General features: G+C 43.5%; 1 protein-coding gene across 8 annotated transcripts in view; it reads right to left on the minus strand.

Moving 5' to 3' along the window:
• The window catches only part of casz1 (castor zinc finger 1), a 96914-nt gene that overhangs the window by 17359 nt on the left and 58027 nt on the right, over positions 1-21528 (minus strand). For 5 of the 8 annotated variants that reach the window (XM_010891778.4, XM_020051880.3, XM_020051876.3 and 2 more), the window contains exons 3-9: positions 14590-15520; positions 12828-12893; positions 10825-10911; positions 9605-9695; positions 6158-6322; positions 3118-3290; positions 1849-2741 (exon numbers count right to left, since the gene is read on the minus strand). In XM_010891778.4, the coding sequence (XP_010890080.1) occupies positions 1849-2741; positions 3118-3290; positions 6158-6322; positions 9605-9695; positions 10825-10911; positions 12828-12893; positions 14590-15520 (2406 nt within the window). The remainder of the gene's footprint in view (positions 1-1848; positions 2742-3117; positions 3291-6157; positions 6323-9604; positions 9696-10824; positions 10912-12827; positions 12894-14589; positions 15521-21528) is intronic. The other 3 variants (XM_020051881.3, XM_020051878.3, XM_020051879.3) reach the window with 1 other exon arrangement.

Genomic DNA, 21528 nt, shown 5'->3' on the forward strand with positions numbered 1-21528 from the left:
AATTTAGTTGTGAATGCTGTGCTCTTATTTTAAATGAATAATGTACACAATGTAACTACTCAGACAAAGCTAAGTTGAAAAGTTTCTAGAAGATCACTTGGAATCTGTGAGCCCTTCAGAGGCCTGGGTCTGTAAGAAGACCCATTACCAAGGGTTACAATGGGGTGGGGGGGAAGAAAGTTAAAAAAAAAAAAGCAGTTCACTGAAACCATGAAAAAAGAGACAATGTACTTTACCACTGAAAAGATACAGTACCACAAGGTCCCGTTTTCACAAACAAATGTGAAATGATCTGAAAATAGCAACACACTGACATGTTCTCACACCTTTTCAACACTGTGAGCTATAACCACTTCCTCTTCAATTTAGCCCAAATGTCCTGTTTATGCATATTTCTAACAATAAGTGAAACTTTAGAGAAAACTGAGCACCCCAAGGGCCTTTCAAACATTCATATTCATGTGTTATCAATGCGAAGAGACCTGTTTGTGCCAAGCCCTCCTCTTGTTCTGGCGCAGTGGAATTACCAAAGTGGAGCCTCCATTATCTGAGGAGGCCCTATTTGACTGTTTCCCTCTCCCCTTCTCGTTACATACTGCCTGGAGGCCCAGAGGTGGAGTTCCGCCTGACAGCCTGTGCTGCCTGATCACACCTCCCCCGAGCAGCTGCCCTGCTCTCTCCCAGGGTCCCATCCTTCTCCAACAACACCACCAGGCAATTAATCCTCCAACCCAGAGGCTTCCGGAGACGCTCTCCTGTCTTAGCCCAATTTTCCAATCCGCACCCCACCTGCTCAAGTCTCATCTCGGTCCTGTAGAGCTTCTTTTTTTTCCCCTCAGTTGTGACAGTGTGAAACTGTTTTGTTGTCGTTTTTACATCTTCATCTCATGCCCCTTTCACTGTCCGATATACGGGTTTAAGAGCCAGTTTGTGTCTGAGGCTATGTAGTGACTGTCTGTGTGGCTGGCTGTGTTTTGGAGTAGAAATGCATGTCAATGAGTTTGTTGTTTGTGATCCTGTGTGTGTGCCGATGTGTGTGTTCATGGGTATCTGTTTGTGTGTGTGAGACTGTGTGTTTTAGTCTGCTATTGCATTCTGCAAAAAACACCCTCTCTCCCAGACAGCTCTGGTGCGCTGAGTCATTTCTGCCTGAGCGATTTCTGTTTTTATATCAGTTTGCAAAGAGAGAGAGAAAAAGAGAGGGGGGATAGAGAGACTGGTTTTGTTCTTGCAATTTCTGAACTTAATTTCATTCCACCTCCATTTGCTCGGAACGAGCGCATGCACAGATAAGAGACCAATGATGAGGAAACATGTAGAAAACAAGCCCCGGGAGCCCCCTCCGCCCGCCGTAAGATACTTTTACAGGGCCCACTCTCTTCTCTGTCAGCGCATTTATCTACAAATGGATTACAGTTATCTGGCAAACCATCGGCACAATAACGAGCGTGGAGCAGTGAACCACGCCTTCAGTATGTCCCTTCAAGCCTGGAGTGAGCAGGTTGTGACTTCTACAGTCTCTTCACAGTAGGCCGGTTATGTTGGTTTGGTGACCGAAGTGTGCCCTCTTGTAGCTCTGGCTGCAGTGACCGAATTTTGACTGACAGAGTTGTGTAGTAGCTAGCTCGTAATAAATAAATAAAAATGAACACACTGAGATAACTCTAATGACTGACAAGGTAATGCCTTGCTGCTATTACATCAAGCTGAACTTGATATGTTAGATGTAAGCTCTGTATGTAAGCAGTGTTAAAATGTTGAACCGTCTTACACAGATGTCTGTGTTATGTAAACTTTGTAGGCAATGAAGAGACGATGCGTTTGAAGTCGAATTCTGAAACCACCCACCTGTATCTTGGTGGTTGCCGGATGGCTTGAGGGCAGCTGCTGCCAGCCTGGCCATCATGGGGGAAATCAGGCCCTTGCTAGCCGAGATCTTCTCCATGATGGACGAGGCTGAGCTGTAGGAGGTCGGTGTGGACGCCATGCTGCCATTGCCGCCGGCTGAGGAGCAGCTGCCCTGGGACAGCGAGTCGGTGGGCATGGAGTGGTTGCCAGACGACACGGCCGAGATCAGGCTAGCAGCCGAATGGGGCAACTGCATGGGCAGCCGGGGCATGAGTGGGAAGAAGGGATTGTTAACGCTGGAAAGGGCACTGTTGGAGAGAGCCAGCGCCACTGGCATGTTACTGGGCAACGCCTGGGACAGCAGACTTGACATGCGCGCCGAGTGAGGCAGCGAGCAGGTGGACTTGAGGCCCCCGTGCCCTCCGGCGGAGGACGACACCACCGTGGTGGGCGTGGCAAGCAGGTGGGCGTCAGGCCCGTTGGACGACTGTTGGGTGGTGGGGGACGCGCTCAGGCTGGAGTTCTTGCTGCTTATGGCCGAGAAGTCCATGAGGTCGTCGTTGCTCGACTCGTCCCCGGGTTCCTCCTTGGGCATCAGGAAGGAGCCGCCTGAGGACAGTCCCATGACACCCGAAGAGCGGATATGGCGGCGCTCGTGTTTGCGCTTGTGAGAGGTCATCTGGCTGGTGGAGGTAAAGGTGAAGCCGCAGCCCGAACGGATGCAGTGGAAGTGGTTGGTGGCCTTGCTGTAGACACAGCCTTCGTACTTGCACTCTTCGTACTTGTAGAACTTCTTGAAGCCATCCTTGGCATACGCGTCATCCTTGATGTGGTAACTCTTGTGTTTCTCAATGTCACACTTGTTCTTGAAGGTGAATGTGCAGCCTAGGCGCCTAAGAAAAAAAGGAAGGAGTTTTCAGTCATTTTGGGACAGTTGCGGAATGAAGCCATGTAATCACAAAATACTTCAAAAAGATGAATAATGGAGGAATAGATAAGTTACTGCTGTCACAATTCACCAGAGGTATTCTTCCGAAATATTAACTATTAGAACTTCCAGTACACTTCTTTTGTTGAAGCCTAGAAGTTCACCAAAATGTTTTATTGATTCCAATTTCTTTTCAGCCATCATGGATGCACACTTTAAATAACATATCAGGGGTGAGTTCAACCATATTCTACAAATAGATTTTGTAAAAAACTATTAATATAATCTTTGTTGTTATCTCAATATGTCTACTATGGAGTGGTTTGATCTGATCTTCTGACCTGCAGTGGAAGTGTGTGGTCTTCTGCCCGTAGAATTGGCACTCCACTGTCCCACAATCCTCCGTGGCACGGAACCTCTGAAAGCCATCGTTGATCAGTTGAGCATTCTTCTTATGGAAATTCTCGTGAGTCATGACATCAGAGGTGCTAGTGTACACCTTATTGCAGCCCACCTTCAAATAGAGAGGGGAGCGTGTGCTTTTCAGTGATAGGCAAATAAAACAACTAATTAATTATTAATGAATCAATGTATTTTTTAAATTAAAATTGGTGCGGAAACGAGCTTCATGCCTTAGTTGTCATTGACATCAATGAATCAATCTCTTACATTATTATCTTGAGAGACAATCTGGAATTGTTTCAAGCTGTTTTTGTGAGTTGAAACAGCAGTGGTTTGGAACAGTGACTAAGTTGAATATTTTCACAGCAGAAGCAAGAAGAGACCTGAGAAAGGCTTAGTTGAGAATTTGCTCAATGTGGTAAGAAAGACTGTAGTCTCTGGTGACCTAGAAATGGAAACAAAGGCCTTTTTCTAATGTTCAGATATTTGTTTGTGTCACCTTATCAAACAACACGTGAAGTTGTATGAGGCAAACCTCCTCTGTTTGAAACATTGCAGCATGACATTGACAAGAATACCTGGAGCAAGATTCTGTGGTATAACTTGCAGGGCTGTGTGTGGTTAAAAGCGACCTTCCATTTAAGGCTTTCTTTTAAGCAGATGCGATTCATTTTCAGAGCTCTACAGTGTGCAGTCGCCGCAACCTCACTGTAACTCACGGAGCAACTTGGGGGGAGGAGGGGAGGGGGGGTGAGGGGGGATAAGGGGTGGGCAGGTTGATTGTCACTTTCTTTAGTTTAAAATGTTCTGGTACTCAGGAACCCTCGGGGCCCAGAGGAAAAAACAGCTAATGTTTGAATTAAAAGCTGCAATTGTATATCATCCCTGGCACTTTTTAACCGGCGCAAAAGGGGCAACTTCTCCATATTGAGTCAAACAATGAAAAAAATGCCACTCTGTTTTTACCCCACTAAATCAAAGGTGACTGATGCCAACATCTGCAGGTTCTCAGGCCTGTTAAAACAAGGGCTGAAACGTCTTAATAACAATTACGCCGTTAGGTGGGTTTAAAAAATAATATATCTCAGGCCATCCAAGCCCTGGGCTGCTGGCCTGTCGGTGAGAAAGCACTCGGCGCAATGACACCTTGAAAATAAGCAGATGTGGAAAAAAATTAAACAAATCCGGTGGGAAGAATAATCTTCAACTGGTCGCTTGGTACTAAAAGATGAAAAATTTTCACTTTATATAAACAACTAACTGAATTTTTATCCATGCCAATTAAGGAGCGAGGAGAGAGTAGGGGAGAGCGAGGAGAGAGGAGTGAGTAGGGGAGAGCGAGGAGAGAGTAGGGGAGAGTGAGGAGAGAGTAGGGGAGAGCGAGGAGAGAGTAGGGGAGAGTGAAGAGAGAGTAGGGGAGAGTGAGGAGAGAGTAGTGGAGAGTGAGGAGAGAGTAGGGGAGAGCGAGGAGAGAGTAGGGGAGAGCAAGGAGAGAGTAGGGGAGAGTGAAGAGAGAGTAGGGGAGAGTAGGGGAGTGTGAGGAGAGAGTAGGGGAGAGTGAGGAGAGAGTAGGGGAGAGTGAGGAGAGAGTAGGGGAGAGTGAGGAGAGAGTAGGGGAGAGTGAAGAGAGAGTAGGGGAGAGTGAAGAGAGAGTAGGGGAGAGTGAGGAGAGAGTAGGGGAGAGTGAGGAGAGAGTAGGGGAGAGTGAGGAGAGAGTAGGGGAGAGTGAGGAGAGAGTAGGGGAGAGTGAGGAGAATGCTGACGTCGCTGCTGCAGCCACATGGCTCCACCCCTTTACATTTTAATTTTATTTACTTTGACACCTTTTGTAAAACGCACCAAAACTGCTCATGGCAATTTGGGCTTAATGGAACTAGTGGAAGTAGCATAATTCCCTTTTATAGATGCAGTTCAAATGTAGAGTTGTCAAGACTCAGAGAGCTCATTGGTACATGTCTAGTCGTGCCAGAGTAGGCTGGTTTTCTCGGATCTTGGCATGAGGGCTGTGTCTCTGCTCTCTATTTCTGTGGTAGTAGTTTGTTTTATACCCCCCATAACAATCCACATTTTCCCCTGAATGGTACAGTATCATTGACGTCAACAATAATATTCCTTATAGGCTCCTGGTAGATTTGGATGAACTGTCCCTTTAAAAGATAGACCCTGCATCTGTATAGCTAGGTATCTCTACCTAGAGTACTATTTATACTGTAATAATAGACAGTTCTGGGAAAATTACTCCAGTATGTACCGTATACCAGGTACTATGGTGTGTGACTCTGGAATGCTGCATCAATGAATTATGCATGACTCTGCAAAATCCTATTTCACAGGAAGCCTCAGATCTCCATAGGTGGCAATAGTCATGGGTCTTTAATGTGTGTCGCAAAGAGCCTGTGTGTGTGTAAACCCTATACGTTTGTATGTGTCTGTATTTGTAATCATATCTTGCCAGTGTGCATGTGTGTGTATATGTATGAATGCATCATGTGCATATGAGTGTGTATGTATGAGTGTAACGTGTGCATATGAGTGTGTATGTATTAGTGTAACTTGTGCATATGAGTTTGTATGTATGAGTGTAATGTGTGCATATGAGTGTGTATGTATGAGTGTAACATGTGAATATGAGTTTGTATGTATGAGTGTAACGTGTGAATATGAGTGTGTATGTATGAGTGTAACGTGTGCATATGAGTTTGTATGTATGAGTGTAACGTGTGAATATGAGTGTGTATGTATGAGTGTAATGTGTGAATATGAGTGTGTATGTATGAGTGTAACGTGTGAATATGAGTTTGTATGTATGAGTGTAACGTGTGAATATGAGTGTGTATGTATGAGTGTAACGTGTGAATATGAGTGTGTATGTATGAGTGTAACGTGTGAATATGAGTGTGTATGTATGAGTGTAACGTGTGAATATGAGTGTGTATGTATGAGTGTTACGTGTGCCAATGGGTGCACATTTGTGTTTACCTGCATGCAGTGGTAGTGGGTGCTCTTTCCGTTGAGGTGGCAGCCATGGTAGTAGACGCTACAGTCATCCAGCGGGCTAAAGCGCATGAAGCCATGCTGCAAGGAGTTGTCCCTCTTCTTGTGCATATTGTAGTGCCTGATCACATCTTGCTTGCTGGTAAACCTCTGCCAAGGGACAAAACGAACAGCAACAAGTTGGTGTTTATTTAACTGGCCACAAAAATCTGCAACAAGTCACTTTATCGTTCTGGAATCAGCAGAAAAATGCAAGAGCAAACTGACTGAGTAGGAGAGAAGTGTGAGTGTGTTGCAGTGAAGAGTGTCAGACTCTCTTTGAAAGAGCTAAATGTAAATTGTAATTAATGTTGAATTTCTGAAAGTTTTTAAATGTTACTGCGCACTCAATTTCAGTTTGTGTGAGGAACTCCTTGTTTGTAGGAAATTGTATCATCTAATTTGCTGTGAAATATATTGTCAACATACTCTATTTCTTGTTATTAGAGTGATTTTATTCAGGTAGACAACAACCAAACCAAGTGTACATTAAAATACTTAAGCACAAGCGGGATGCAGTGCTCGCAAGAGTAATCTTGGCTATATGGTTTGCTCTGGCCAAAAGCTATGCAACACCCACAGAGCTAATTTCTTCTCTGTAAAGAGTCTTGAACTGAGTAACTTCAAGACAATCTTTAGATTACAAAAGTTATCTAACCATTCTGATTGGTCTCTAAAACTGATGGGTCAATCTGAGTGGTCCGAGAAACCCATCAGAATCAAAGCTGCTATCAGCCTGCAAATTCAGCAGTAGAAGTTCTGCAACCATTATTGTTCAATGAGGGCTTGCAGAGAAATATGCTGGGGATTGTGGGAAGGTGAGGGTAATGGGAGAAAAAGAATTTAGTTTTCAGGGAGAGTTGCTTTGAATGCCAACTAGTGTTGCTGCAATTCATAAACATTCTACATGTAACATCATTAAGGGTGACACTGTCAAACTGTATTCATATTAATATGGCCTCTGTACTGCCCAGAACTATGAGCAGTACGTGGCACTGATAGTTAGCAACAAAGACATTTTAGAAGTGGGACTTTTGTAGTGTAAATAAAGTATTCGCCTGTGTCTCTATTATTTTGTATTCCCTTCGTTTTTTTAATTAAGATGAATCACTTGACATGCAAGATCACAGTTCCGATGTTCCAGGCTTTCGCAAAATTATGTTCCGTGTAGATGGTTTCTCAGACGTGCAACAAAACAAACAAACAAACAAACAAACAAGTCAACCAAAAATGGTTTCCCTTTCAATTCCCTTGCTGAGATATGATTCAATTTTTTAATTAAAGCATTAACAGCATGTTTTTTGCGACGGGTTTGGCTGTAATAAGGGGGGAATATGCTAAGATACCCTCCTCAAAATTAAAAAGACTCCTACACCGATGAGCAGAATAGAAAATAGAAAAGTGACTCTGGAGAGACTTAAACCAAATCTGCTGTGATTGGGCTTAAGCTGATGTTACAGGAACTGTAACTAGAGAATCGTGAATCAATGACTCTAGAGCTACTTACATCAATATTTATGTACAGTAGAGAGACAGATCGGGGGGAAAATAAAATCATTCTAAAACACATCTAATTGCTTCTACAAAGTATGGTAATTGCTGGTGTGTCAAGCATGTGTTCCACCAAGGCCTGGGTAAAACTAAGGCAGCTGCTTGCCATTGCTCACCAGTACTACTTTCCACCTGCAAAGTTTCTATTCTTTCTGTTACCCCGTAATATATAATAACACGTGGAGTAACCTAGACTTCGGGCTTAGCATTCCTCAATAATAACTGAGAAAGTATATTGATTTTCCATAGAAAACGCATTCGGAATGATACATAAAGCAATACATCAGGACTTTGAGATGAGAAGTTGAGCTGTGAACACCCCACTGTATTAGATCTGTAAAAGAAGCCAAAATAAGCCTTGTGATTGCTGACTATAGGGCACCTTTTCAATTAGTCTGGGAGCTGGGAGCCACTCGACTTTCTATGTATTTTAGGATTCCCACCTCTGTGGTAGTTGGACACACAGGTCCATGAAAGGAGAATGCCATTCAGCTGGCAGCAGGATCATTTTCCAAGAGTGTGTCATGTGACATTTCGTGAGTTATCACTACCAAAGGAGATGTTTATCTTTAACTTGTCCATTTTCACTGGCCACTGACACACAAATTAAGAAGAACATGGGGACTTCCCTAAACAATGATGTGTACTCAGTTCAAAGCCTTTCTTCCCACCATCATATTCAGTCAGGCGTCCATCATGTCTAACAGAGAAAGTAGGCATTCTGAAACGATGTCAGTCTAAATGTTACGTGATTAGAGCCACAGATGCTTTCATTTGAAAAAGCAAGCAGAACGGTGAAAAAACATCCAGCTTGAGTTGTACATGGGTTTGACGTCTTCGACAAACCTGGTTGCGTTCGCCTAAATCTTTTAGACCATATGCTAAGGCAAATGCACAGACCTGTATTCTGATCTGCTTAACACTTTTTTCCTCCCTGTTCCGTACATGACAACTCTTGGGACCAGGACAAGATTAATAACGTGAAAGGGGATTAAACACAGGCCCGGAGCGACGGCAGATGTAACAAAAAAAAAAGAACAGAAAAAACAACAACTGAGGAACCATATTTCAACCATATTTACAATTAACCCAGGATAAAAGGCCAATTGTCAAAGGCCAACTGTGTACAGAATCCGCTTAGTGAAATAAAAAAAGGCTTTGCTCTCAATTGGACAAGTGCCAGCAGTCATAACCTGTTCTGCGGACACACGTCAATGTTTAATCTGCCCAAGCCTTTGTTCAGCATGAGTAGAGATGAAGTGAGGACATAGTAATCTAGGTACATCCTAGAACCCCTAGTTCTCCCCTTCAGGAGGTCAGGAAGACACAGCAGAGAGTGTGAACCAGACTGTGAGTTAAAGAGACGTTTCCTAACCACACAGATATGTAGCAGGAGTGGCTCTGGGTTCTCGCTTGGCCTAAGTTGAGACATTGGGGGATGAACAGAGCAGTACAATCGCAGGCACTGAACCATGGTGGTTAAGATTACTGCATTACCGGGCCTGCTGTTATCTGGTTTGTCATGGTGACACGCTGCAAGGCCTAGGCTAGAGAGGGAAATCCTGCAATTTGTGGGAGATAGGGGAACAAGGCAGACATGTGTCTGACTGGGGCCACATAGAGGCGCGTGTACAGTTTACATGTAGGAATCTTACAAAACTGGTAAAATCGGTAATAGGGACTTGTCGCTGGGATTGAGGACATTCATCAGGTGGAGTACGTTCAGCAGATTTCAGGGTGTGCATGGAATACAATACCCATTGAATACAATACAATATTACTCGTTACGTTACATTAAAACATTTGTCCAGCGCCTGGGGCGTTAAGCGCACAGCTGCGTACCTGGTAGTTGCACTCTGGGTCCATGCAGTGGTAATGCTCCCGGTACTGGTAGGCACAATGCACGTGACCACAGTGCTGGCTCCCCGAGAACCTGGAAGTCAAGCAACAAAAGAGGAGGGAACAGCGTCACATCAAGGGCTATCACATGGACCTCACACTGTGGGATTTGCTTATGACTAATCAACAGACACGTGTAAGAGGCGTGGCCGTTCATATGAACTGCAAATGAACAAGTTATCCTCATGAAAGGGGATGGAAAAGCATGTTATTTTGGTATGAAATCATCCATGCTTTTCGCAATGGTAGTATTGGATATAAACTCCCAACCCAGTTCTCATGGGTGTATACCGCATTTTCTTTGGTCGATAAGTGAGGAAAAGGGAAAACATATCACCTTCATGATGGGAAACACCTGTTTCTATTCCCAAACCTCAACCTAAACCAAATTTCCTCCTTTAAAATTAAAGGTCTCTATCCCTACAGAAATGGAATCCAAGAACCTTACAGAGAGCTGCCTCCTAATTCAAACCATACCTCCAAAACAACTCATCTCACCACACAAATACGCCTGTTTTCCGCACACCGCCACAATTGACTCGCCTGTCACACCAATTTTGACTCAAATTAGCTCCATTTATTTCAAAAGCAGCCGGTACACAGGCACTTATTAAAATGTAAACCCCACATATTATTCTCTCATTTGCCCACACTTTTAGACCTTGCCAAATCAATGTTGTGGAGTTCTCTCTCAGGTTAACCACGCTTGCTTTAATCAAAGGAAGGTTAGGTTCTGCTGAGAGGCTTGAGCGTATCCACAAGCTACTGGTCCCCCTCCCTCCTCCTCTGAACTGGAAGAGTCTGACTCAGTAAAGACTTCACCAGTTAAAACAGTGGGCCCCATTTCCCTGCACGTTTACAGGCCCGCTTATAAGCCAGGCGATGATGACTGTTAAAAACCTCAAATTACGACTGAAAACACACAAATAAACATTTGCACTGCCGCTGCCAAGCGGCCCATCTGCTTGAAACACAGAGCAAAAGAATTGGGCTAAGTAGACGTTTTTTTCCCTTCACTCTCGCTCACTCACGTGTTGTCTGTCTCCCTTTTTCGTTCTCTCTCACAGTTCCTTTTTGCTTATAGCCTCTAGGATTATCCCAAGGCTGCATTTACAGATCACTTTGTGGACTTCATTAAGCTAATTGAACGGCAAATCCACTACCTTTTAAAAGTTGGTGGTGTGGTGGGGGGCTCAGGGTATGGTGGTGGTGGTGGTGGTGGTGGGGGCTTCGGGAAGGTTTGACGGCTTCTTTAGAAAAAAAAAAAAAACAGAAACGGAGCTAACAGTACAGTACATTACACACACACACACACACACATGCACGCACACTCACTCACATACGCACACACCAACCAACCATCAGTGTTTTTCTTAGGTTTGTCTTAGACTTCCTTTGCTCTGTGTATGTATGCAGACGCAGTTGCACACATACAAACTCACGCACACACATACACACACACACACACACACACACACACACATACACACACACACACCCAGCCCTCTGCTCATTGCCCAGCTGTATCACTTTGCCTCTGGACAATTCCCACTTGCCACGTCAGGGGGCCTAATGGGCCGCTGCTATTCAGCTGCAGATTAAATATTAATTTTGCCACGATACAAAGATTGTGGTGCATCTCCCGTTACAATAAAGAGAATGCAGATCAAAGTGCAGCGGCAATAGTGTGTGCATGAAAGCGTTTAAAGAGGGAAAACTGCGACTAAACACCAAAGAAGGTGGGTGTCGACAACGTTTACAAAGCAGGGTTTTTAGCATAAGAGTACGCTTATTAGTTGTGGCTCCAGAGATGAACTTCCCTCACACCCCAACCCTAGCCCACCACCCCTCCACCCCAACCCTAGCCCACCACCCCTCCACCCCAACCCTAGCCCGCCACCCCTCCACCCCAACCCTAGCCCACCACCCCTCCACCCCAACCCTAGCCCACCACCCCTCCACCCCAACCCTAGCCCACCACCCCTCCACCCCAACCCTAGCCCGCCACCCCTCCACCCCAACCCTAGCCCGCCACCCCTCCACCCCAACCCTAGCCCGCCACCCCTCCACCCCAACCCTAGCCCACCACCCCTCCACCCCAACCCTAGCCCGCCACCCCCACACCCCAGATGTACCCAGTCTACATTTGGCCTTTTTATGAATCCTCCTTTTCTGTCTATTTTCCTCCCATCCTCCTTTTCCCTTTCTTTTTTCTCTCCCTCCCAAACACGGAAATTGAAACTGTATCTGGGCTTATCTGCAGCCTCCCCGCACATCAACTGCCGAGATGTTTAGACAAATTTTATGCATTATGCAGCGCAAATATCAAAACAGTTCTTGGCAGTGCCAGCAGAAGCCTCATTAAAAATTCCTTAATTAAATCTTCTTGAAAAATGTAATCAGTCCAAGGAAGGTTTTGTGTGTCTATGTGTGTAAGATTGTGTGTGTGAGTGTGTGTGCGCGCACAATGAAAATGTGTGTGTCTGTCAGAACCAGGGCTTTTGATTTGTGCCCTTCATGTTATGGCTTGTAGAATTAATCATTAACGCCAAAGCCAATTTTGGCTTTTGAAAAAGTCATTTTCCTTTCTTTTTAAAGCAACCAAATAAACAAGTGATAATCACCTTTCTAGTGTGGGGTTCAAAATGACTGGAGAATGGGATATTGTGTTGTTAATTGAAAGGTGAGACTTCCTGGCAAGGTCTTGCCTGTGTTGTATGAGTGGCCTTCCTGACAGATCTTTCGGTCAACTTTGCTTTGATTGGTAAACAGGACAATTCAGAAACCATGAATCGATGTAGCAGTCTATACTCCTTACAAAGTTGTACAGTTAGATCAAACTACTCAAGATTAACATGCAAAGTGTTTCTGCAAAATAAAGTTTGTTTGATATTCTACAGTAACTACCACCAAGTTGTTAGAACACCTCTCACCACCACAGAAATCTTCTCATGCCTCTTTCCTCCTAATAGAATTCCACTTCCTCTTCCTCTCAGCCTATTAACTCGGGATCTTACAAGTTCCCTCACTTTGCAGCACGGCACTTCCCTCTACCTCTCCACATCTAGTTTCATCATGGCGTAAAATACACCATCAGTTAATAAAAAAGGTTAGTTTCAATGTCTGGGACAGCATTTGCTTCACTAGAGAGAGAGGATTTGCGTACCTGGCGATATATTTCTGGTACAGGTTGATGTCCTCTGTGACAGGTTTCTCTGGCGGTAGGCCATTCCTAATGCAATCACACACAAAAGAGACACGATTAATGGGAGATTGGATGTGTTGTTAATAAAAACAACTGACACAATATTTACTTACAAGCCATTTCCAACTTCGGGCTATCAATATACATTTTCTGCAACGCAATGGCAGTTTTCACCCAGGTTTGATTCAGGAAGGTATAAACACACTTTGATGCATGGCCTCCCAACAATGAAAGGCTAAAGGCAGGGGAAAGACATTAATCTTTCATGGGGCTTTTTTGGAGAGTGCTCATGCAAATCTAGATAATGGGAATAATATAATAATGGGACTTTTTTAAAAGTCCCTGAGGTCCTTGCCTCCAAAGGCTGTTGTCATGTTGTCTCATCAGGGGTACGTAGTGAGTTCAAACAGAAAGACTAGACAGGATTCAGTGGGACGGAAGGCATTGTTTAGCGACTATGATGGAGAGCAGGACCATTAAAGGGTGAGTCCAGTCAGAAATGTACGCACACAAGTCAAACCAGTGTACAAACACAAGGTATGTTTATATGGTAAACCATCCATCATTTTATCAAATCAATATGTAGTCAAATAAAGTTATTTAAAATAAATATTCTGTCGTGGCCATTAACTAAATATTTGGTCGACTAGGCCTACTACATTCATATTTTTGTACTCTATAAGCCCGGTAGATGCAGATGTTTAGCATCTGAATCACTTGAAATGGTAATATTGAGAGATACCAACTGATACCAACTGATCTGTTGGTAATTCTTGTGAGATTTTGGTTGCAATTAAGTTTGTTTTAACATGTAAGTGCATGTAATCCCCAGTTAGTACAATTTCAAGAAATCCAGCGGGCTAATCTGCAGGAGGGTGTGCTTTTAAACACACGATGGATCTGTCAAGGCTAGGTTTAGATTTTAAAGCAGATGTTATGAAGAGAAATTGTAGCAATCGGTTGAGTTTTGGACTGTCTATTCCTTTGGATAGTGACAACCACTTGTTTGCTAGCACAAACCAGGGCTAGCTCTTCAAAACCTCATTATTCGCTGGCTTCAGAGTGTGCTCTGGCTTGCAGTGGTAGCTTCCAGCCTAGACCCTGTGACTCTCCGGGAGGCTAGTCACAGCTCCATAGTAATTAAAGGGAGAGTTGTTCCACCCCAGCTAAAGGGAGGAAGTCAGTCACTTTGCGATGACTGTGCTAAATCAGTCTCCGCAGAGAGTGCTTGGCAAGTAAACACTTCATGGGCCTTCGCTACTCATCACGTCATGGATCTATTGGCGGCAATGCGCTATTTCACACTACATTCGCAACGGCTGTTGTGGAGGTGACAATTACCTTTGCTTTAGACTAACTGACTCAGAGTGGCAGTTAAGTGTATGTGGAACACCCATTATCTCCAAGGTGTCCCATAGATACACACTTTAGCATTAAAAACATAAAAACCTGGAACCTTTTCAGAACACTTGATAAACAAAAAACAGGGTGATTCAACTTATGGGCTATTTGATTTAATAATTCATGAAGGTTTATGTAAGCATATTTTAGTGAGAGAGCACAATATTCTCTATTTTACTGTCCCCACTACATAATTATTTCAAGAAAATACATGACTTCTAAAAAACATTAAACCTAAGACTTTAACCAGCACATGTTGTGTGAGAGGAGAGTAATGCCTTTCACCTAAATGTTCATGTAAGTAAGCTACACAAGTTCTTACTTTACAGAAGACACAGTTCCAGTGGTGATAGAGTCAGTCTTGGAGAAGCTGGATTTCATGTAGTCAGAGGTGTTGAAGCCCATGTGACCCGTCTGATCCATGGTGAGCCCTGGTGGGCATGTGGCCACAGCAGAGGAGGACGAGGTAGGGGCCCCTGGTGTACCTGGGTTCCCTTGTGTGACGGACAGAATGTTGGGCATCAGAGAGGGCTCGGGTCTCCCTGGCATCAGCTTCTGGATGTTCTTGATGTCGTACTTGGATGGGCGACCAACCTTCCCTGTCTTGTAAGCAATAGCGCCCCCCATGTCTGGGTTCCCTTCACCTGGCTTGAAGAGGTGGAGGTACTTAACGTTTTCCAGGTCATACTTGGAAGGTCTTTTGTAGGCATTGCCATTCTGCTGGCTCCGCAGGCTTTCACCCATCTTCAGTTTCTGGATGAAGAAGTCATATTTGGAGGCGCGTGACGCCAAGTTCTGGAGGTGAGAAGAGGGCGTGGGTGCAGGGGGGTTGTTTCCAGTGTTGTGCACCTGCCCATGAACCTGCCCCTGCTTGTGGTCCAAGCTGGAGGGGTATACTTGTCCCTCAGCTCCGGGGTGGCAACCCCCAGAGGCAGTGACCTGGGCCTGGAGCAAGGCGTTCTTCTCCTTTGTGTTGAGATCTTCTGGTTTGGGATTCGGGTGGATGGGCCAGGGCAGGGTTTCGCCAGCCTTCAACTTGCGGATATACTCCTCGTACTTGGAAAAGCGGGCTCGCCGTGTGGCCTCATCACTGCTCAGGGAGGACGTGTCTGACCATGAGGTAGCGGTTTTGAGCTTCCCAATGCTGATCTTTTTGGCCAGCTCGTCCCTTACCTGCTGGTCGTCATAGCCAAACATGCCCAGGAACTCGTTCATGGTGTTGGCTGCGTAGTCTTGAAGAGCAGTTGCCTCTCCTGCATAAAATGGTGAGGGGAAGAAAGATCAAAGCCCTTAAGATATGTGATCAATTGATTTTGGAAGACATCTTCGCCTAAGTGTCATGTTCTACTGACCTTAAACATCTATGTTCTAAAATTCTAAACTATCACAAAATGAGAAAAAGTAGTAGGTTCGTACTTCTGTCCAATAATCATAAAACCTAGAAAGAGGAAGCAAAAGCTGTGTACAAAGCTGACAAAGGTTGTTTTGGGCTTTTTATGCCTAATGTACTGGAAATGAAATGTCCAGTGGGACTTTCCCGGTTAGTCTTTTGAAATCAATGATAAGAACAAACCAGAACTAACTGTATTACTTTTCTCACCTAACCCTTTTTAACAGAATGTGCTTACATATATGTAAACTGAATTGTTGATTACAACTCATAGGTACACTCCTGTTCAAAAATGCAACATTTTCCTCCATTAAAATAACATCAAATTGATCAGAAATACAGTGTAGACATTGTTAATGTTGTGAATGACTATTGTAGCTGGAAACGATTGATTTTTAATGGAATATCTACAGTACAAAGGCATACAGAGGCCAATTATCAGCAACCATAACTCCTGTGTTCCAATGGCACGTTGTGTTTGCTAATCCAAGTTTAGAATTTTAAAAGGATAATTGATCATTAGAAAACCCTTGAAAACTGTACAGCACAGTTGAAAACTGTGCTGATTAAAGAAACAATAAAACTGGCCTTCTTTAGACTAGTTGAGTATCTGGAGCATCAGCAGTTGTGGGTTTGATTACAGGCTAAACATTTCCAGAAAAAAAGAACTTTCTTCTGAAACTCATTTAAACTCTATTCTTGTTTTGAGAAATGAAGGCTAATCCATGTGAGAAATTGCCAAGAAACAGGTGATCTCGAATAGTACTGTGTACTACTCCCTTTACAGAACAGCACAAACTGGCTCTAACTAGAATAGATAGGAGGAGTGGGAGGCCCCAGTGCAAAACTAAGAAAAAGGACAACATTTGAGAAACTTTGTCCCTAGTTTGAGAACTGGCAGCTTCATTAAATGGTACCCACAAAACACCAATCTCAATGTCAACAGTGAAGAGGTCCGGGATGCTGACCTTCTAGGCAGAGTTGCAAAGAAAAAGCCATGTCTCAGACTGGCCAATAAAAAGAAAAGTTTAAGATGGGCAAAAGAACGCAGACACTGGACTGAGGAATATTGGAAAAAAAGTGTTATGAACAGACAAATCTAAATTGGAGGTTTTGGATCACAAAGAAGAACATTAGATGCAGCCCAAATTAAAATATGCTGGAGGAGTGCTTGCCACCATCTGTCAAGCATGGTGGAGGCTATGTGATGGTCTGGGAGTACTTTGGTGGTGGTAAAATGGGAGATTGTACAGGGTAAAAGGGATCTTGGAGACGGAAGTATATCACTCCATTTTGTCAGCTCCGTGCCATACCCTGTGGACGGCGCTTGACTGGAGCCAATTTCCTCATACAACAGGAAAATGACCCAAAGCACAGCTCCAAACTATACAATAACTATTAGTGGAAGCAGTAGTCAGCTGTTTTTTTGTCAATAATGGAGTAACCAGCACAGTCACCGGATCTCAACCCTATTGAGCTGTTGTAGAAGTAGCTTGACCATATGGTATGTAAAAAGTGCCCATCAAGCCAATCCAACTTGTTGGAGGTCATTCAGATTACCTCAACAAATTGGCAACTAGTAAAGATCTGCAAGGCTGTAATTGCTGCAAATGGAGGATTCTTTGACGAAAGCAAATTTACAATTATCATTTCAATAATAAATTATGATTTCTAACCTTATATATATATTTCCTATTCATTTTGCTATATTGCCTATTCAAACAATATTTTTTATTTGTCATGACATTCTGGGTATATTTGTTCTTCAATTATTCAAAAACATAAAGGGAATAATGCATAATACAGACAACCCATGTTTCCATGTCACTGAGAGAAAGTTTTTGTGTGTGTGTGTGTGTGTGTGTGTATGTGAGTGTGTGTGTGACGACATAGCATGACAGAAAAAAAAGAGTGAGAAGACAACAGATTACATGGGAGAATGAGGAAAGACTTAGAATAAAGGAGAAGCTTGAAAGACAGAGAAAGCAACATAAAAGGACCCTTTGACACTCATCTTTTCCTCCCTTAACAGCAGTGTTTACTGATCCAGATCTATTCCAGAAATCTTGCCTCGTCTCAGTTTGGACATCAGATAAGATATCATGAATGCAGCCACTACATTTCAGATGACAACTTCACTTGGGTGTCATGTCAAACTTTTGGCATTCTTGCTTCCACCCTGGCTACGGGCCCAGGACACCTCTCATCCAGACCTTTTCTTCATTTATTTGATTGCTTTTTTCTTTGCTAACGCACACATTAGGCCGGGCCAGCAGTAATACCAGCCGCCGCCCTGGTAATTAATACCAAAATATTTTAGCTCTTGTCTCAGATTTCTGTGTTATTGCTAAATCAGTCACTTCTCCCCCACATGTCTTTGCACATCTTCACGGCATGTAAAATAATCCCTGAATTTCCATCAGCATTGCTGGGGTAACTGCTCTCTACGGCACATTGGTATGAAAGGGGATCTGGTAGATCGAAAGTACATGTAACATTTTAACCAAAAGATTTAAGAAAAATTGATCAGGTATTCGTACTGGATATGAAATTCCTGCCTGTTTTGCTATGTATTATATGATCAATCCAATAGTTTTGTATACGTGTGTTGGACCACTGAGTGAGAAAAGACAGTACTTCATTATTAATTGACACCAGACTTTACAGTATTTGTCAATCAGCCTGTTGACTTTCATCACCCGACTTGTCGATTAGGTACTTCTATTCCAAATACAGTATCTACAAAATATACCATATGTGTAATGCTTGGAGAAAGGTGTCTGTAAAATACATGATTGCGTTAATTTACTAATATGGACATGCACTGAATTTGGGAAAAAATTATTTCACCGAATCCCTTACTTGGTCTCTAAGATTGTCCAAGTGTGGTTTAGTGGTACATTAGTTTAGTGTAGACTACATGCATGGGCCTGTAGTATATGATGTCTAGCATGGTTAGCCAGGCCGTGTCAGGTCAGGACATATCATATAGCTCTAATGATAGGCTGGATCTTCATCCCATCTTTGAAACGAGGCAGGACATTCCACTGGTTCCAAGTATAGTAGAATATGTGTCAAAAAGGCCCCCTCTTTTAAACCAGACCCTATTTCAATTAAACATTGTTTAAGTGGGGCCCACTTTTAACCTAAAGTAACAGGACATTTTTGACCCCAAAGCGGTGAGTCTTTAAAACAACAAGAGGACTTACGATTGCACAGTATCATACATACATACATACACTGTGGCCAAAGATATTGGCACGATAGCGCTTTCTTCAAATAACTCACAGGTGTCTTTTAGAATGAGTAAAAACAGAAATGGCACATACTTTGTAGATGCATTCATGCACTTCCTATAATCATGGATTAGAATCTCTATAGTGGCATCTTGGCCCAGTCTTCTAGTGCAAACTGCCCCCATTCTCCATGATTTGAAGGGTACCTCCTAAATGCTGTTTTCAGAATTTGTTCTTGATCCATTCCTGAGTGCCTCTTTTCAAGTGTTTGAGGTCACTGTTCTGCTGGAATACCTAGACCAGTGAACTTTGACAGAGACCCAGCTTTCTGACACTTGGTTCCATACTGTGCTCTGAAATGCATTGGTATTCATCTGATTTCATGATGCAGTGCATACATTCAAGGCATCCAGTGGCAAAGGCAGCGAAACCATCCCAAAACACCACTGAATCTCCTCCCATGATTGTGGAGGGGAGGTGTTCTTCACTGAACCTCCTCCATGTCTGACTGTGGAGGGGAGGTGTTCTTCACTGAACCTCCTCCATGTCTGACTGTGGAGGGGAGGTGTTCTTCACTGAACCTCCTCCATGTCTGACTGTGGAGGGGAGGTGTTCTTCACTGAACCTCCTCCATGTCTGACTGTGGAGGGGAGGTTTTCTTCACTGAACCTCCTCCATGTCTGACTGTGGAGGGGAGGTGTTCTTCACTGAACCCCCTCCATGTCTGAGTGTGGAGGGGAGGTGTTCATCACTGAACCTCCCCATGTCTGAGTGTGGAGGGGAGGTGTTCTTCACTGAACCTCCTCCATGTCTGACTGTGGGGAAGGCGTTCAAGAAATATGAGATTTGGTCTCATGCAGCTATGGAAAAAAAGAAGAGACCACTGCCCCTTTTCCTTTCCTTTCCAAAAAAGTTGAAAAGGAGAGTTTTGAGTGAGGAACAGGAGCGTTCAATTTGCAGTGGTCTCTTAATTTTAACCCTTCTATTCCTCACTCAAAACAGTCTTTTCCAACTTTATTGGAAAGGAAAGAAAAAGGTGCAGTGGTTTCTTTAATTGTTCCAGAGCTGTTTGTCCACAGGGGAGGGCATATTGTTCAGGTGTTTTGGCAAATTGCAGTCAGGCTGTTTTATGTCTCTCAACAGTGGAGTCTGGGTCCCATAACATACAGCCCATTTCACTGAGATGGCGACGGATGGTGTGCTGTTACTTATAAGACTCAAACCAACATACAATATCACCAACAGGCATAAAAGAATCCACTTGCCCACCAGAGAACAGCTACAATTTTCCCTGCCCTGTGTAATGTATTGGTAATTACACTGCTGTACAGTACAGTACTTTGTAATTTAGGGCTCAAATGCAATACAGTATTTTCAGAAATGGAATGTATTAGGTGCCATGTAGCTCACTTGGTAGATAATGGCACTTTTTTGTTTCCCTCAGTTTTTGTCCTAATTTCCTGATATGGAATTCATTAGGTTAATGTACCATTCTAATTAATTAAACTTTTTTATATAAATAAAAGGTAGAGGGTAGATTTTCAGCAGTGTAAATATGCTACCCTTAAATGGTGTAATCACTGTTAGCTGCAACCAGTGTGAGTGTATGCTGGGTCACACAAGCAGCTGTCCTCCTATAATCTGTGAAAAGGGGCTCGGCTCCATCCGAGGGCCAAGGTTGGCTGTTTGCAACAACCAATGGAATGCATGTGTCTTTTTGCCCTTGACCACTGTGTAGAACTCTTGCTAAGGCCTCCAGATAGGCCAGCAATGGATTTGGGTTGGATGCATCATGCTTACTTCTCTTTGAAATGCTGGGATTGGTTGACCGTGGAATACTCTTGTGGAAGACCATACAGCTCTTGGTTTTGAAGTTCTCCACTCATTATAATTTTACTGATCTGAAGTTCTATACTATTCTTTTGTTGTTTTAGCGTCATTACTATAGCTCGTTGGATGATCTTTTATAATGTTTTTAAGCGGTTGTAGTGTAGTGGTAGTGGTAACAGCAGGAGGTTTAGTAATAGTATTGACATTAATATTGTTATTAAATATTCATCATTGTTGTTATAAAAAATTTAAAAAATGCTGACTTATTTCGCTCTCAGACCATGTGACAGGCTATCAATGGCAGGCCAATGATTGGACTTGAACTGAAAGGATTATGCCTGGAACCGACAGCAGATAACCTTTGTGAAACACCATGTAAATGAGTTTTCGTCTCCAGCCTTATCTCGCACCCTCTTAATGATGTCATGCGAATGCCTGTGCGGGAGACTGGGGTTTTCGGGTTAAGGTGAGATTGGCCTTTCCTGCTACTGTTTCCTCTTTTCTCTCTCTCTCTCTCTCTCTGTCTTTTTTCCTCTCCCCCTCTCTGTGGTGTCACTGGAGACTATTAAAAGAAGTAGACATAATCTCATCACATCATACAGACAAATTCCAACACGACATAGACCCAGAACCATGTTTGTGTTTGAGGCAATTAGGTCCACGTTTCTCCCCTTCCCCATTGTGATGACAAATAAGCAATATAACCCCATTACTGACCAAACATGGACATCAGCATGCCTCTATGGCTTCTGTGGTTCACAGATGGTTTTGGGTGAGGTGTTGGAGATGATAAGTCTGTATCTTG

Source organism: Esox lucius, chromosome 12 (genome assembly GCF_011004845.1).
Source record: "Esox lucius isolate fEsoLuc1 chromosome 12, fEsoLuc1.pri, whole genome shotgun sequence".
NCBI lineage: Eukaryota > Metazoa > Chordata > Actinopteri > Esociformes > Esocidae > Esox > Esox lucius.